The sequence below is a fragment of the Tachypleus tridentatus genome, chromosome 8, assembly GCF_004210375.1.
Source record: "Tachypleus tridentatus isolate NWPU-2018 chromosome 8, ASM421037v1, whole genome shotgun sequence".
Classification (NCBI taxonomy): Eukaryota; Metazoa; Arthropoda; class Merostomata; order Xiphosura; family Limulidae; genus Tachypleus; species Tachypleus tridentatus.
This window is the reverse complement of record NC_134832.1, coordinates 99,560,856-99,578,457: the sequence shown is the minus strand read 5'-3', so window position 1 is coordinate 99,578,457 and position 17,602 is coordinate 99,560,856. Positions and strand designations below refer to the sequence as shown.

Here is a 17,602-nt window from a genome sequence, read left to right as displayed (position 1 = left end):
TATTTTTGCAAAAATGCACTTCGTAGTTTGGGATCGCGTGAGTCTTATAAGAGTGACGGTTAAATTCAACTGTTCACTCAGACAAGAGTAACCCAAGAGATAATTGTGGGTGCTATTAGCTGTCTTCACTATTTAAGTTCATAATCGAGGACTGACGAACTTGCGCAGATAGTTCTCGTGTAGTTCTGTGCAAAAATTCTAAACAACCATTTTTGTAAATCTATTTATTCAAGTCTCAAAAGTTCTTTTTTTATTTCCCAGTATTTTACGACTAGTGATATTTATCAAGTGTAATTATATATCTTGAGCTAGACCAAAGTGATATATCCTTACCACTTTAACAGTGATGCAAAAGGGAATCACATGTATGAATTATTTAGTAAGCAATGACCAAGTTTAACATTTAGTTTGTTTAAGTTTGTAAAAATATAGAGACATGTTAAAGAAGAAACACTTGAAATATTCATAGGTTATATCTAACCTCTTTGTGTGAGTTTAAAGCGGTTCAACCATTAAAAGTTTAAGGTATGCTCTTTGATCCGTGTGTGCATTCAGGGATAACTGCTGTCGTTTGATGTTTGATTTATTTACCATAATGTTTGTTCATATATAACAAAAAAGTCTTTTATTTGTATGTCAAATTCGCTAGAACAATAAAGAAACTGTCAATTACACCACATTGTCAGACTTATTTTTATAATTTTGTTTTAATTATGAAATTTTGTATTTGAAGAAAAAGAAATTTACTGAAGAATGAAACAGAGTTCAGAAAACCTGTACTTATTCGGATTGCGCATGTGCTGTGTTTAATATAGAGAAGAACGTTTTATATCTAGCATCTATACTCTGCCAAGAATTTTAATGAAACAAAAGTACGCGAGAATTAAATGCTTACATTATAGCAACCAAATAGTAACTAAGACAGTAGATAGGTAAAAAATGGAATTTTAGTTCACAAACGTCTAAATATCTGCTGAATACTAATATACTTTCAAAACGAAAGTTTTGCAATAGATCGTGTTTCGTGCTGTAACTTTATTAAGTCATAAGTTTTTATAACCTGCCATCTTTAATGTAAAGGGTACTCCAAAAGTAATCTCCACATATTTGCTCTAATTTTTTACTGGATGTTTAAGCAATTGTAACTGTAGACGCAGCGACTAAAAATATTCCCACTAAAATGTTCTGAGAACACAATCCTATATACAGTCGTAAAGCGTAAAGTAGCAGAAAATCTTTCACTTGGCATATACATGTATTATGAAGTATCTTTTCATATATAAGTGCACTGTTTATATATAAGTCACTGTTTGTATATTTTTAACTAAACTGAAAAATACGTAGACTTACTGTTTTGAAAATTCACCCCTTCTTTTAACGTGACGGTAAGCGATAAATAACAAAATTAAAAGTCCAGGTTCAACAGGTTTGATATCTTACACCCCGTTTTCCTTATAAGGTCCCAAACTTGTTCCTCCATTTTGGAATGCTTTATGGAGATAAGACGTGATGTATGTAAACTTTTTTTTTTATTTACGTTATTTAAATTTTATTTAAAATAAACATTGCAGCACTTTGCAGATGGGATACCTTTGCTTGTAATTTAGTCAGTAACTCAGACATCTTATTTTGGTTTATTTCATTCAATGTTATATCTGTGGATAATCAAACAACTAGCTTTGCACGTTATACTCTTTTACCCGAATATCTGGCAGAGATCCAGATTGGGATGCAAAGTACTATTAGTACTAAAGTACTACCTACCTGCTCTGATTGCTTTATTCCAGTTCAAAGAGGGTAGTTCAAAATATGTCTAAAAGCCAGAGCAGATATTTCACAATCCTGAAATTTCAAATATGGCCGAAACTTATGTGTGATTGAACTAGGCATAATATTAAAAATAATAGGCGTAAAAGGTGTAAAACTGTGACCAAAGAAGGCTTGTTAAGTTTTTTTTTAAAGTTAATATAAAAGTTGGTCATCAGACGAAACTCAAAATATCGGATGAGCAACAACTTAAAACAAGATCAAAAGAGATAAAAAACATCTTGGCAGATGCTACACTTTAAAAAAAACTTAAAAAACAAATAGAACTGGCATCACATTTTCAGAAATGGTTTACAAAGTGACATATTTTTAAAAACCTCTTTAAAAAGAAAAAGGTTTTAATTTCGCGCAAAGCTACACGAGGGTATTATACACGTTCGTAATTTAGCAGTGCAGACCTAGGGAGAAGGCTAGTAATAACCATCCACCGACAACTCTTGGGCTACTCTTTTACTAACAAATAGTGGAATTGACCGACACATTATAACGTTTCCACGGCTGAAGGGCGAGCATGTTTGCTGTGACGGAGATTCAAACCCGCGAACCTCAGATTGGGAGTCAAATATCCTAACCACCTGGTCATGCCGAACTTTAAAAAGAACCAAGGATTTTTTAGAATGTCCCTAAAACCTTGAAAAATATTATGTGTCTTAGTGAGATTCGTTAATGTGATTTTCCTTTAAAATAGAAAACTCTATTAAACATTCCTGAAAATGTGTTACTGTTTTTTTTCCTTAGTTTTACTGTTTTTTTCTCTACATTGATTAAAAATCGAAGCGATTCATCCTTTATTTTTCATCATCTTATAAAAACAGGACTTATAAGACCAGTAAAGAAACATCTGTAAGGTTCTGCTGGTATTATCAGCAGTATATTTCTGGACCTTAAACTCTAAAAGTTCTAGGTTCGATTCTTCCTGGTGGACAGAATGTATAAAATATTTTTTGTAGCCTTGCGCTAAAAATTACGAGGAGATTTGGAGTGATCTGTAAGAAGTCTTAAAGAGAATTTGTATGAACACTTCGGGATAATACACCTCAACGTCTGAATGTAATCGGACAATCTTAAGAAGTTAGGCGCGAATTCCTAGAATTGCTATTAATCCCACCTCTTATTAACCTGGTGATGGAAATCGAATGATAACAATATTAAAGTTCTTACATCTAAACTTTTCTCAAAGTAGGAAGTAGGTCTCTGCTTTTTACACAGCACCATCAAACTTGAATTATTGTTTGTTGCTTTCTGGTTTTGGTCAGTTGATAACACTTTAACATCTTTAAGGCTACTTTTTAGCCAATTTAATTAAAAATACCACGTAAACGACATATAATATTTAACAAAGTAGAAATATATATGTACACCACATAAGTTCTTGTACTAATAGCTAAAACTTCACCAGTGATGATTATATATTATAGAAAATTAAAAAAAAACATTTAAATAATAAAACTTGTAAAACAACACTAAAATCCACATGTTATTTAATGTAAATCCACGTTTACAAAATTTAATTTTGCATGGATTTTATTATATAATATATAATCACTATTTATTACTATTTTTGAAATATTTACTGGAGTTTATGTTTATATAAATATTATTAGGAAGGTTTGTTTGTTTAAATTTCGCGCAGATTTACTCTAGGGCTATCTGTGCTAGCCGTCCCTAATTTAGCAGTGTAAGACTAGAGGGAAGGCAGCTAGTCATCACCGCCCACCGCCAACTCTTGGACTACTCTTTTACCAACGAATAGTGGGATTGATCGTCACATTATAACACCCCCACTGCTGAAAGGGCAAGCATGATTGGTGCGACCGGGATTCGAACCCGCGACCCTCAGATTACGAGTAGAACGCCTTAACCCACCTGGCCATGCCGGGCGCTATTAGGAAGGAAAATCTTACTTTGAAACATTTTTTTTGTTGTAGTATTTTATATGTGATTATAAAAGAATATTATAAAACGTAAAGACAGCAACGTATATCTAAGGTATTTAAAACAGTTAACTAATCTGCTTATATTACTCACTTATGAAGATGGATATATAAAGTTCTGAACGAATTTGTTGGCCACGCGGGGCGTCTCAGTGTCTGCGAGGTGAAACATGTTATACAACATGTAATATCCACCAAACACCTTTAGTACAAAGGCACTATGCGCCGAAGAGCACGATTAAAAACATAAAAGCGATTGACTCATCAAGTATCTTTGTGCCTTTTCTTATAGCAAAGCTACATCGGGCTATTTGCTGAGCCTACCGAGGGGAATCGAACCCCTGATTTTAGCGTTGTAAGTCCGTCGACTTACCGCTTTACTAGCGGGGGGGGGCGACTCATCAAGTAAGAGACACGAGTGGGGTTTTCAAAACCTGGATGTAGGAGGCAAATAGGATGATGATACTGGTATTCCTAAGTATCTATTAACAAATATCTGAGGGATGACAGGCTCATTCCCCAAACACATTTGCATTAGTGATGCACAATTATATAATATACACCCATTTTTCCATTTGCATATTGTGATGTCATCTGTACTTCACTACTTCTATATGTTTTTTTCTTAGTATAATGTAGTTTAAAATGCTTCCCTTACACACACGTTACTCTTTTATTCAGATAGGTATTTCAACTTTGTTAAATGTTATATTACTGTTATGTCATAGAAATTATTTTATATTAATTTGGCTGAAGCACACTGCCAACCGATAAGAAAGAAGAATAAGCAAAACAAGAGGTTATTCAAAGCTGGTGGTGTTTTAAATATACGTATATATGTGGAGGATGAGTGAGAGTTTATATTTATGTAGAGTAAGATAAACAAATTTCATACGTATGAAGTTTGTGAAAAAATCCAGTAACGTACACATGACTTGAACTGGTACTGTAAATTTTGATTTAATATATAATGAACACTACATGCATGACTTAGCAAAAAATAAATAAAAACTGTGAACTCTCATATAAATTTAATTTTTTATTGTAACTGCGAAGAATATTCTTTCGTTTAACATATATTTAAAATAAAATGGTATATGTTAGCAAATTAACAAACATCTCGCATAATACCTTATTGTTTTACAATTCTTTCTTGCCTGTAATAAGTGTAGTGCATTATATATTTATACATACATGTATGTAAACACACACGTACCTAACTTTAACGTTATTTGTATAATTTATTATTTAAGAGCAGTAGTTCACTGTAAAAAACAACTTTTCGTGGTTGTAGGTTGCTGTTGACGAAACACTAACGATAAATACCTTAGCCTTGAAATAAAAAATAGACTTTAATTTCAAGTAAATTTGGTTCTGTTACGTTCATTTAACAAGCTTTGCTTTCGTTAGATTATGAATTAAAATTTACTTTGAAGTAGGTTTAACGCTAAGTCAATTTATAACTTTTAGTTGGCTAAAACTTGTTACTCCAGAAATGTTTACAAATACCTTCGTGTATAAATATATATACATAATGTTAAGTTTGTTGCAATAATTTCAGGTATTTGTTGCTCCAGACGTTATCGTTAGTACTCCCTTTACTGTCAAATGCTTGTAAATAATATTGACTATTCTGGGTGATGCGATTCTCAGGTTATTGTTGATACTCTCATCACTGTCAAATGCTTGTAAATAATATTGACTATTCTGGGTGATGAGGTTCTCAGGTTATTGTTGGCACTCTCATTACTGTAAATGCTTTTAATAATATTGACTATTCTGAATGATTTGGTTCTCAGGTTATTGTTGGTATTTTCATTACTGTCAATGCTTGTAAATAATATTGACTATTCTGGGTGATGAGGTTCTCAGGTTATTGTTGGTACTCTCATTTCTGTCAATGCTTGTAAATAATATTGACTATTCTGGGTGATGAGATTCTCAGGTTATTGTTGATACTCTCATTACTGTCAATGCTTGTAAATAATATTGACTATTCTGGGTAATGTGATTACCAGATTATTACAAAAAGTGAAAAAAAAAACACTTTTATGTTATCGCCGAAATCGCCATATGTGTGGTCCGCTTGTAAAAACCCGCAAGTATAACAAGAGAGTTGGTATTATTCATTGATAACGAAATTCTTAAATCGCTTGTATGCTTTTTAAAATTATGAAGTTAATAAACGAAACCATATTGTACGAAATTGTTAGGTCATTAAAATCTATATTAATAATTTATGCATGATAAACAACATTTAGGTCGCACTGAGTGAAAGCTTAGCAAAATATCATTCTTCCGTTGAACCCATCATCTTATTGTTAATAGAAACCATATGCTATCCATTTGCTACTTCCCATATTTAACAGGTTATCAAAAAATAGGATATTAAAATGCGATACAATAAGTTATTTTTCAACAACTTTCTTTAAAAATAGGTAATTTAACGTTTCTTTAAATTTTTGCACAAACTGTTAGTAACTATAAGAAGAAAATCATTAAAATGTTACCAAGTTTTATTAATGTCTCGCAGCAATGAAATTATAACTTTTATATATTTTCAGAGGGTCAGACAGTGAGTGAAAGCGACATCTTGCGTCATTAAGCTTAAATTATTGAGAAAGCTGTGTGTATTTTGAATTACAATTCATCGAGAGGCAATATAAACACGTTGGATGAATTATTAGTTATGAAGTAAATGTTTCGTAAATCCTTTCTGGCTCATTTACTTCATATGTGAAGATGTTCGTAACGCGTCGTTTAGTTAAGAATAAGACGAAAGTTTTTTTTTTATTTGTTGTTACGCACAAATCTATGTATTGGACTATCTATATTCTGCTCATTGTGAGTATCGAAGCTTGAATTTTAGCATTATAACACTTCAAACTTATGGCTTAGCCACTAGAGACCATATGGAAAGAAAAATTATATTATAAACAGTTTCGTGTCAAACCGTGTAATCACTTATGTTCTGGCATAGTTCTACATCCATGAGGTGACAGTGATAAAAGCGCATTTGACATTATGATTGAGCTTTGCTAATGCAGTAAAGGATTATCTTACGTTAGTTAGTTATTTTATCGAAGAGGTTATAAATGCAAGGATTTCTCATTTTTAAAGTTAAAAGGAATGAAAGAATTACATCGGATTTATTACCTCAGGAGAAAAGGTTGGTATCCAAAACTTCTTTCTCCTATCGTGAAACAATACCTTATATTACCTAAACTAGCTAAGTGATAAATTCTTATGCCCATTTATTAACACAATACATATTTTCCTCACTAAGTTGAGTAAGATTTCGAATCATAGGTTGGGTGGTTATAACAAACTGCCACCAAATTAAAAAAAAATCTACAGAGCTTTTATTTTGGGAAGCACTTAAACTTATGTTTTGTTTTTGAGGTAAGAAGAGTGTAGACCTGATTAATTTCAAAAGATGAGTAGTTAACATTTTTCAATAGCCGCGGCACTTGAAATTCTTTTAGGCAGGATTAAAGTAAATCAATCAATGGGACCTTTGTTTTCTTTTTTACCAGCTATAGTTTTGTGCGCCAGCAGTACCAAGCATGGGGCGCGAGAATACCTTATTCAATTTTATCACTCATCAGGATCTCTCCAGCTTACCATCAAATCAAGATTCCTTTAGGCATGATTAGGGTAAATTAATCTATAAAAATGTGGGCATATTCATGTACATCAAACGAAAGGGTTTGACATCCTGAGCCTAAAATTGCAACCAGGCCTCAAATCGGTCGAAAGATGACGGAGAAATGAACTAAAAAAAACAAAAAAACTCAGAGTCATTCTATGAGCCGATATGCCACGGCTAAAACCAGCTAACAGAAAAAACGAGCAAGTTAACTTATTGAAAAGATGCATGTGGCAACCCTTTCTGAAATAACATGGAGAAAACTAGATGCCATCTATATAAAAAACTATTTCAAATTTTTTTAGGTTCCAATACATATTGTTTAAAAGAGTGTAATGGCCAGCTACTGTTTTTTACTATCAGTAGATAGTGAGTTAACTTTTAGTTTCATAGGCAAGAACATTTTTTATCGCATAGTTGGAGGTTAGTTTTGTCTTTTTTTGAGAGATTCCGTACAAAGTTACACAAGGACTATGTGTATATAGCCATACCTAATTTGGAACATATAAATAGGATAAAAGAAAGACAATTAATCAACAGCGCCAACGCCCAACTCTTGAAATACTCTTTGCACAAGGATTCTAAATCATACAAACACAAATTTGTCCATTGGTATCATATTGCATATGTTTCCTTCACCTCTTAATATTGTTCGTGATAACATATTAGTGCTGGTATTGAGGATTGTTTTTAAAATAATAATTTTGGTGGTGAAATAGACAAAATGTTTCTTAGCTAAGTTTGTAAGCTCCTTTCTTCCTTCTTTTTACAGGCCCAGGCAGCACGTTGGATGAGGGGCGGTCACCCCCAATGGAATCGCCACAGATGCACAATATGTATGGCAACCATGGAAACGGTAACAGTGGTAGTCCACCAGTGTCAAGTCCCAGCTCTGGTAGCTCTATGCTGGTTGTTCCACAACCAATCAATGCGGTTACTAAAAGTCCTGCTTCTATAAACTCTGGCAATGCTGCCACCAATGGAACTGGTCGAAAATACCAATGTAAAATGTGTCCCCAGGTGAGTGAAGTTGCAGAGATGTAGTTTTTTGAAGTGTTTTTTTTTCCTTTTTGGTTCTACAAACTAAAAAAACAACACAGCCCTTTGTCAGCAAAATTTTGCATAACATTATGGTTATATTTATAAATTGTGACACACGCAGCCTTCTGTAATTTCCAATTTCATAGAAGACAAAAATGTTTGTTCAACACTGTCCATTGATTCGAGTACATTTTACAGCCTTATTCTCAAGATTCCGATCATTTTTCTTTAATATCACTTCAAGTAAAATAACTGGTGAACTTGTAGTAACAATTCTATGAGGAAGAGCAGAAATATTTCATGACTATTATGATAATTATTCTCAGGACATATTTTATGATAATATGCCGAATGCTTAAAACATTTAAATAACTTTGATTAGGTTTTTTTTTGTGAAAGATTTGAAGTAGAACTATAATATTGAGAATACGGTTAAAAGTACAAAGATAAAATTAATACAAGCTCATGTATCAGTAGTCGACCAAATTTCCATATTGATAAACAATAACACACTTTAATTAGCTGATCTAGAGTCGTATTTACATGAAATTATTTTAGTTACTCTGTACCTGCGACTTAAAAGCCCTTACATGGTTATAAGATAAGACTGCACGTGTTTGTGAGATTAACTGAATACCTATTACTAATATCGCATTAGATTTGTAACTACTATCTCCATAATAATTAGGACTTAAATTAACATATCTAAATTTATTAGAGTTGTAACAGCCTCAACCAATGAAGTTGTCTTCACAACGTTTGGAATTACCAAGTTAAGATTACTAATTCGGGAAGTTTTGAATGTGCAGAACAATTGCATATTTTTGCTTTCGAGTTTTCCAAAGTACAGTTTGAAAGTTTTCACATTTCATTTGTTAACAAAATATCGTTTGAATGGAGCTTTCGTATTTATGTTATACAACAATGCAGTTTGAAGTATTTTAACTATTAAACTTTGCAGTATTTTTATTTAGCGTTTTTACCTTTGCCAAACTATTAAGACAGCCTTTCTTTCTCACTCGTTGCTGGGACGTGAGTTTATAAGTTTAAACAAAACCCTTGAAACATTAGTAGTAAGTTGTCGATATTCTTGACCCATGGATACGTTGGAAGATGTATGTTCTCTCTAAACGTTACTTTTTAGAACTTCGATTTTCTGTTTAGTTTTCTTTATAGATGAAAAGACGTTTCTTCAACACTAACAAAACTAATAACTGGTTATCTTGTATTTTTATGTGAAACATATTTCTTTGTTGGAAGAGTTACCAAAGCGAAAGATATAAACTAGGTCAAATGAGTGTATGTATGTTTGAATACATATGTACTTCACACACATAAATTATATGTATTAAGTAAACAAATATGCATGTGTGTGGTGTATATATATATGTGTGTATGTGTGTGTGTGTTGTGTATGTGTGTTTAAATATACATATATATATAAACCACACATATACACAAATTAAGTTATATACATTAAGTCAAAAAACATAAAGTGAAACATGTCTGTTGGTATCCTTGCTGCATTTTAAACAGTTATGTTGTATAGGAGAGCCTCTCCTTTACTAAATACTACAGGTATACAAATATGCTCTATAGAATGTATTTGAAAAACTCTTGATATAAATAGAAAATGGCGTCAAAGCACTGAATAATCAATGTGTTTAAATTCTTACAAACCAGCATTCTAACTATAGCAACAAGTTATATTTTATTAATTCTTCGAGGTCATATATAAAGTTTGTGACCTTGAGAGTAGTAAATATAAACGTATAAGAGACATTATTTACATCAAATCTGATATGAATTAGATGGTATTATAAACTTTTATCAGTAACGTATATGTACTTACTAAGGCTGTAGCGTTTACGTAAATGTTATTTCTTATTTTATAAAATAATATTTAAATTTCATCAATAAAGTTTCAACATATTAACACACATACACAAAGAACTGATGACATCACCGCCTTACTCAGGTTTATGGAAACTAAACGCATCAAAATTTGTTTTTAATGTTTTTCAGCATGTTGGTTATTGTGATTCGAGAATTGTTTCTGAATACTCTCTACTAATTATTATTATAGATATTGACACTGGATGATAAAAACTGCTGTCTAAAATATTTTGTAGGTATATTCGGATTATTTTCTGTAAAGTTGTTTGGAAAAGCGATTTTGTTTTTCAAAATGAGATGCATATGAAAGCCAATACTTATGCTTAAAGTCGACGTTCAGGTTACTTTGTAAGGTAAACATTATCTCATTAAGTAACCATTAATGTTTTGTAAAATTAAAAAGAAAGCTACCAAAACGTAGTGGAGTTAAAATAAGGCCCGAGATGGCCAAGTGGTTAAGGCATTCGACTCATAATCTGAGGGTCGCGGGTTCGAAACTCCGTCAACCCAAACATGCTTGCCCTTTCAGCCAAGGGGGAGGCATTATAAGGTGACGGTCAATCTGATCAATCCCACTATTTGTGAGTAAAAGAGTAACCCAAGAGTTGGAGGTGAGTAGTGATGACTAGCTGCCTTCCCTCTAGTTTTATACTGCAAAATTAAGGACGGCTGGCATAGATATCCCTCGTGTAGCTTTGCGTGAAATTAAAAAGAAAACAAACAAACATGCCTTTCAAATACAATTAAAATAAAGATGGAAATAGTTGTTAAAAGTTTCGACGAAATACATCTATGAATGTTTTACACACATTCACTTCAGTGAAACGTGCTAATTTTGTACGATCTTTGCATGGATGACTAAGATTAGTTATTGCCCTATTAAATGTCAAAACCTATAAGTTGTCATTTTCTTACGACTATACACGACTCTAAAAAGGTTACCGAGTAGTTAAACACTTGCCACTGCTAGTGGAATAATGGCGTGTTTCTGAACTTACAACGCTAGAAATCGGATTTTGATACCAATCTTGTTTGTTTTTGAATTTCGCACAAAGCTACTCTAGGGCTATCTGCGCTAGCCGTCCCTAATTTGGCAGTGTAAGACTAGAGGGAAGGCAGCTAGTCATCACCACCCACCGCCAACTCTTGGACTACTCTTTTACCAACGAACAGTGCGATTGACCGTAACATTATAACGCCCCCATGGCTAAAAGGGCGAGCATATTTGGTGCGACCGGGATTGGAACGCGCGACCCTCACTTTACGAGTCGAACGCCTTTACACACTGAGCCATGCCAGGCCCTACCCATAGTATAACTTTGTGCTTAATTTCAAACAAACTAAACATTTTTAACGGCTGTTTAATTCTCTGAAAGACACACCAAGTAGAACAAAAAATATGAAAACTAGGCAACTAAACAGTTTTTACGATTACTTAATCCTCTGAAAGGCTCACCCGTTAGAGAAATAAATATTGAAAGTACATAACTAAACACTTTCTTGCAACTACTAACAGTTCAGAAATGTTTCTCCTGAAGAAATAAAATAGTAGAAATAATAACAAGCGAAATTCGTTAACAGACAATATTATAGCAAAATATGATTAACATGTTATCCATATTAGTTACTTTGCCCAACTTCAACTGGAATATCAAGCCCATTATGTTATATGTTATTGTTTTTCATAGATACCACATTTGTTTTATTTTTCTTTTAAACAGCATTTCAAATTACGGATGAACGTTATTATTCATTTCAAGGCCACCTTTCTGTTTGAAAGCTAAAGCCAAATTAAACGCATTTGTCGAATTTATACAATTATATGAAACATCCACGTGCACTACTGTTCTCTCTACATGTCCCAAAAATATTTATTTTTTTATAAACGTACACTTCGCCAAACACTTTAAAAATGCGAGAATTTGTTAATAACTGCCAGAAATATCTTATAAGGTTCAGTTAGAAGCTTCCTCCCAATAAACAGTAAAATTCAATATAGATATATGGATTATTAAGTCGGCTACTTTAGTGCAATTTTTTGAAAATTTTGCACAAAACGATTAAACAAAAACACAAATTGAAGTATTTGTTAAAAAATGTGTAAAAACGTTTTTAAAATTCAAATTTAATTTAAAATTGTGTTGTAGATATTTTTCTGTATGCTCAGGTTTAGATAAAATCCAATAAACGAAAATCATTTCTGTTTTATTTATCCTTCGTAGACGTCTATTGTTCACGCAACAATAATCTGTTCCGAATGCTGCATCTGGTGATGTAACGTATAAATATATACTCATGTTTATTCTATAGTACATGAATTGTTTAAACAACATAAATGACATTCTTTACTTTCACATATTTCTGTAGTTCTTTAAAGCCAGCTTAAAAATATTAAAAATAACACCTTTGAAAGTACAAACGATATTAGACAAGCACAGAGCTTTCTCAAGAAACCAGATGACGAGATCTTGTGATAAAACATCAGAACTCAAAAGGATGATTTTTTCTTATCCAAACATCAAACTGTTTGTGCTCGCCTTACAATATATAACGATTAAAGTTCGATACAAAATAACATTAAACATTCGCAAGGCTTATGTAATTCGTCCAAAAAAAACAGTTTTTAACTTTGTCTCTTTTCCGTTTTACCACGACGAAAACCAGTCTTTCAAGTGTACCAAATTCTAAGGAGTGATACTGAATACATTGCACTGACAAAAATGTAACCAACGAGTACGTGATAATTTCTGACTAGTTGAAGTGCATGGTTGGCGATATGCTTAATGATGATTATGGAGTGTAACACACTTCCTAGGGGTTGTTGCCTGATGAACAATTCAATCGCAAATCGCGGCAGGCTTTGAGGGAAAAAAATAACAATAGATTAGGAAAGGAAGTTAGAGATTAAGGCCCTGTATTAGGGTATTAGCTCAGACGTAAAAATTTTTCAGTTGTTTATTTTGTTGTTATTGAATACGAACATGTAATTTACTATCTATACAGTTTGGCAGGAAGTTATTTTTTGTACTGTTTTCTACATGTTATTTCCTAATCAATGCCTATTTTCTGAAATTTGACATGGACATTCGTATATACTCAAACAACCCCAGAGGATTTAGGTTTGAAGACAGAATGAAGGTGTTAAATTGCAATGCCTAGAAGGAAACGCTGTTCGACATGTAGATATTCTATACATCAGGAAGGTTAAGTTTAAAGAAGATAAGCGATAATAGTTCAATATCAGTTCTAACCCGAAAAGTGTTGATACATTGTTGCAGTATAAGTTTTTTTTTCCTTTTGTAAAGTCACTGATGAATGGAAAATTTAGTGAAACCTGAAAAATAATTTTAAAGATAAAATATGAACATTGCTTTAAAAGTTCTCAAAGCAATATGAAATTAAGAAGAATTTCAAAAAATACTGGTCACAGTACTCGATAGAATATGGAACATAACTTTTTCGGAATTTTATTAGTAATTAAGCCAAGTTATGTCTATAATTGCATAACTGGAGGACTAACTTCAATCTCTGAATGCTAAATTCCCATAAGGAGATGTATCTATGTATTTTGAAAAAATATATATATAATATTTTTCTGTTAATTTAGCATAAATCCAAGTTTTTGCAATGTAAATACACGATTTGTTTATTCTTCCACAAGACTATTTCTAACTAGACTACTTAGATAATGGCACATTAAAATCATCTATCATCAAAAGCAAGTTTAATTATTTAAATGGTTATGAAACCTTAGTTGAAAATAATACAGTTTAATAGATGTGTTACGTTGTAATAACCATTCGCTACAAACTAATCAGAGACCAACTGTGAAGTAACCATGCCATGAATTTTCTTAACCCATTTCCTTCCAAAACAAACAAAACACTTCCTTTATGCTACATAAATTTACACAAGCATAATCTATAAACATATACATATTTAAAAAAGCTAGAAAGATGACAGAATTTCTGTTTCTGTTTCTTTTATTATGTTTATTTATATTTCTTTACAACTTTAAACAGCATAATATAATGCAACTTCCGCTTGGTTAGCACATCAGAAGGAACAAGAGGAGTAATGATTCAAAACGAAACATGCAACGTAAGGTATATATATATATGTTTATGTGTAAGACGAAACATGAAACATAATATATGTGTATGTGTTTATATATAGGAGGAAATATACAGTATAATATGTATGTGTGTGTGTTTATATGTAGGACGAAACATACAATATAATATATATGGAACGAAAAATGCATCGTATTATATATATATATATATGTGTGTGTGTGTGTGTACTTATATTTAGAAATATATTTCAAATCCTCGATTCTCAAAGACGTTTGTGAATCCTCAGCCTTTATATCAAGCAGTCTGAATCCATCTATTATTTAAGTGTTGTTCCATCTTCATGTACCATTTCTAGCAAATTAAATTCCAAACTGGAGTGTTTGTGGAATTATTATCAATCCATCTTTGCTCATTAACGCATATTTTAGTTTTATGAAACGTTTGACCCATAATATAAAGAATGAGCTAAAATTTCTGATTCTCCCCATTGTTGTTGTGCAGGCGTGGGTTATCGAAAATTTGTTGACGTAAGGTGCTTAGACATATTATGGGCCACTTGTTAGTGGACACAATGTCATGATATAAAGCTCTAATTAAAAATACTCGAATCCGTAAATCTGCATATCTCTGTAATTCACAATTTACCAAAGCGAAGTAGTTTCAATTTAAAGAGTTATTCAAATTTATGAGAAACACATATAGAAAGCAACACTTCTGGAGTAATATAGTTGTGTGCTACAACGTTTGTATTGACGCATTGTGCATCAGGCTGATATTTTCAGAGATATCACTTAACTGACCTTGTTTTGATCTTTATATCAAGATATGATATGAGGTAATAAAATAAAATAAAATATTTCAAAAGCTTTTCAATATTCCACAACTACTTAACAAAAATTAGAAATATCAGGACCTTTGATTCATCCAGTATCGTGGACAAACGTGATAGAGTTAATTTTGTTAACGTTATCACACCGATAAAGCCATTTTAAATTGACAGTTAAATATATTTTAAAACTTTAAAAAGGAATCAGTAAAATTCGTTTATTGTGAAGCACAATGCTACATAATGGACTATTTGTGCTTTACCCACCATGGGTATAGAAACTCAATTTTTAGTAGTATAAGCTTTCAGACTTATAATAACTTTCAGCGGACAAGTAAAATAAAAAGAAACTATTCATCTGATCCCTAAGTTTATAAAGATAGTCGTAGAAAAAAATGAAACGTAGGTGTGGTTTAGGACATTTTTAACAGAGGAGAAAAAAGGAAAAATGAGTCGCAGTTTTATATATGGCCAAGCTATTAATGCAACATACCATCATCCCTATTTTTGATATGCTGACCAGAGGAAAGGTAGTCATTCAACGACACCCTACTATCCACTATCTGCGCTAAAGAACCAGTTATCATTCTTATAACGCACCCACATTTTTAAGTACAGGGAATTCTTGTGGTATTGCTTGGCTACGATCTTGACTCCGGAATCCAGAGTTCTAACCCCAGGGCCAACCTACATATCACTGAATATGAAGAAAGAAATTATAAAAGTAGTAGCAGATAATATCAGTAGACCAAATTACCACCGGGCACCAAAATATAATGTGAACCATCAAAATGTTTAAAGGATAAATAGATACACAAGTGTAATAGTTTACGATGTTTCATAGGTTAAACAGATTCAGGAAACATTGGTGCTTATATTTTGTAGTATGTGATGAACGTACGTTCTAGTTATGAAAGAGGGACAATTTTAATGTAAATAATAGGTTCAGATTTCGGGTCATCTGTCTGATACTAAAGGAAGACGACTTCTTGACGTGTGTGCTGCGTTCAGCCTTCAGACCCGAAAGTCGGTTACCCTTAAACGAGACGCGAAATAGAAGCAATACGTACAATACGATTCAACTCCAATTTTTACCATTTTGCCTAAATTAGCGTTAAAACTGTTATAGAAAATACAGGAAAAATGAAAATGTGGAATTTATTTTTTTCTGGTAGATCCTTCATGTGAGTCAATGATAGTAGGAAGTTAGCTCATTAAATTCCTTCATGTGAGTCAATGATAGTAGGAAGTTAGCTCATTAAATTATGCAGTCGCTTATCTTTTAGGAGAAATGCCATTGGGACTGCACTCAAATCCAGAGATTTGATAATTGAGTGTGATAACCATATTAAAACATAAAGTTCAGTTGCAACCAAAGACAACCGTCGTCTCAGAAATAGTGATGATAATAATAATAGTTGTTAGGGTTCTATGAAATCTGAATTATCCTCTCCTTTTCAGAGACTTAACACAGGATTTTAGTTCCTTCTTCAGGGACCTACATGCTTTTGTCCTGTGATTTTATTAAGGGCACTTTGACTCAAATAATCTTATATTTTTATGAAAATTTATTTTTTCTTATCTCTATCGTGTGACTTATTTCATATAATTGCCAGATTTTCTATGTTCAAATTAAGATATTTTATTTGAAGAAACGTGGGCATTCTACACTCTGACAAAATATAAACTCGTTCTTACTTACCTTGAACTACTGCATTTGAACTACTGAACTTTCATTACTGCATTCTCAAGCCAGTAACTCCAATTAATCCTAATCGCATTTCTTACCTTCTACGCTTAGACATCTGCTTATACCAAATGATATCGTCTCGTGTTTGTAATTGTAAATAAATTGGTTAAAAACAGCGGCAGTTTTTCACTACCTTACACACACGGAGTAACAGGTGGTTGTATCAGTTTGTAAAAACACAGAATAACAATATACCTGAAATCAGCACGTTGCACTGACGAATATAAGAAATGTAATTACCTTCGATCTACAAATTTTAACGAACCTTTGTTAGTATGCTTGTTCGCAGATGTTAACTAAAGCCACTAGTTGAATTTTGGTTACAATGCAATTATATAAACATCATCGTTTGAATCTTAATTGTATTTTAAAGGTGAAAACGTTGTTTTCAGGAGTTAGTTAATCAAAATCATCAGTTAAATTTCCGTTGAATTTTATGAAAGATAAGAACATTGAGTGAAGTACAAAAGAATAAAATGATTTATTTCTATCATGCTTGCGAAGTTGTTTATGGACGTGAATTTAAATTAATACAAAAACAAAACAACATAATTTTAGTGAACTTTAAAGTAAAGACATTGTTACGACGTCGTGGAGAGTGAT

General features: G+C 32.3%; 1 protein-coding gene across 18 annotated transcripts in view; it reads left to right on the top strand.

Annotated features, from left to right (window-relative positions):
* The window catches only part of LOC143223043 (uncharacterized), a 409,689-nt gene that overhangs the window by 282,821 nt on the left and 109,266 nt on the right, over positions 1-17,602 (top strand). For all 18 annotated transcript variants that reach the window (XR_013012632.1, XM_076450437.1, XM_076450438.1 and 15 more), the window contains one exon: positions 8,183-8,430. Coding sequence is in view for 17 of the 18 variants with exons in the window: in XM_076450437.1 (XP_076306552.1) it covers positions 8,183-8,430 (248 nt within the window). In the remaining variant the exon portion in view is untranslated. The remainder of the gene's footprint in view (positions 1-8,182; positions 8,431-17,602) is intronic.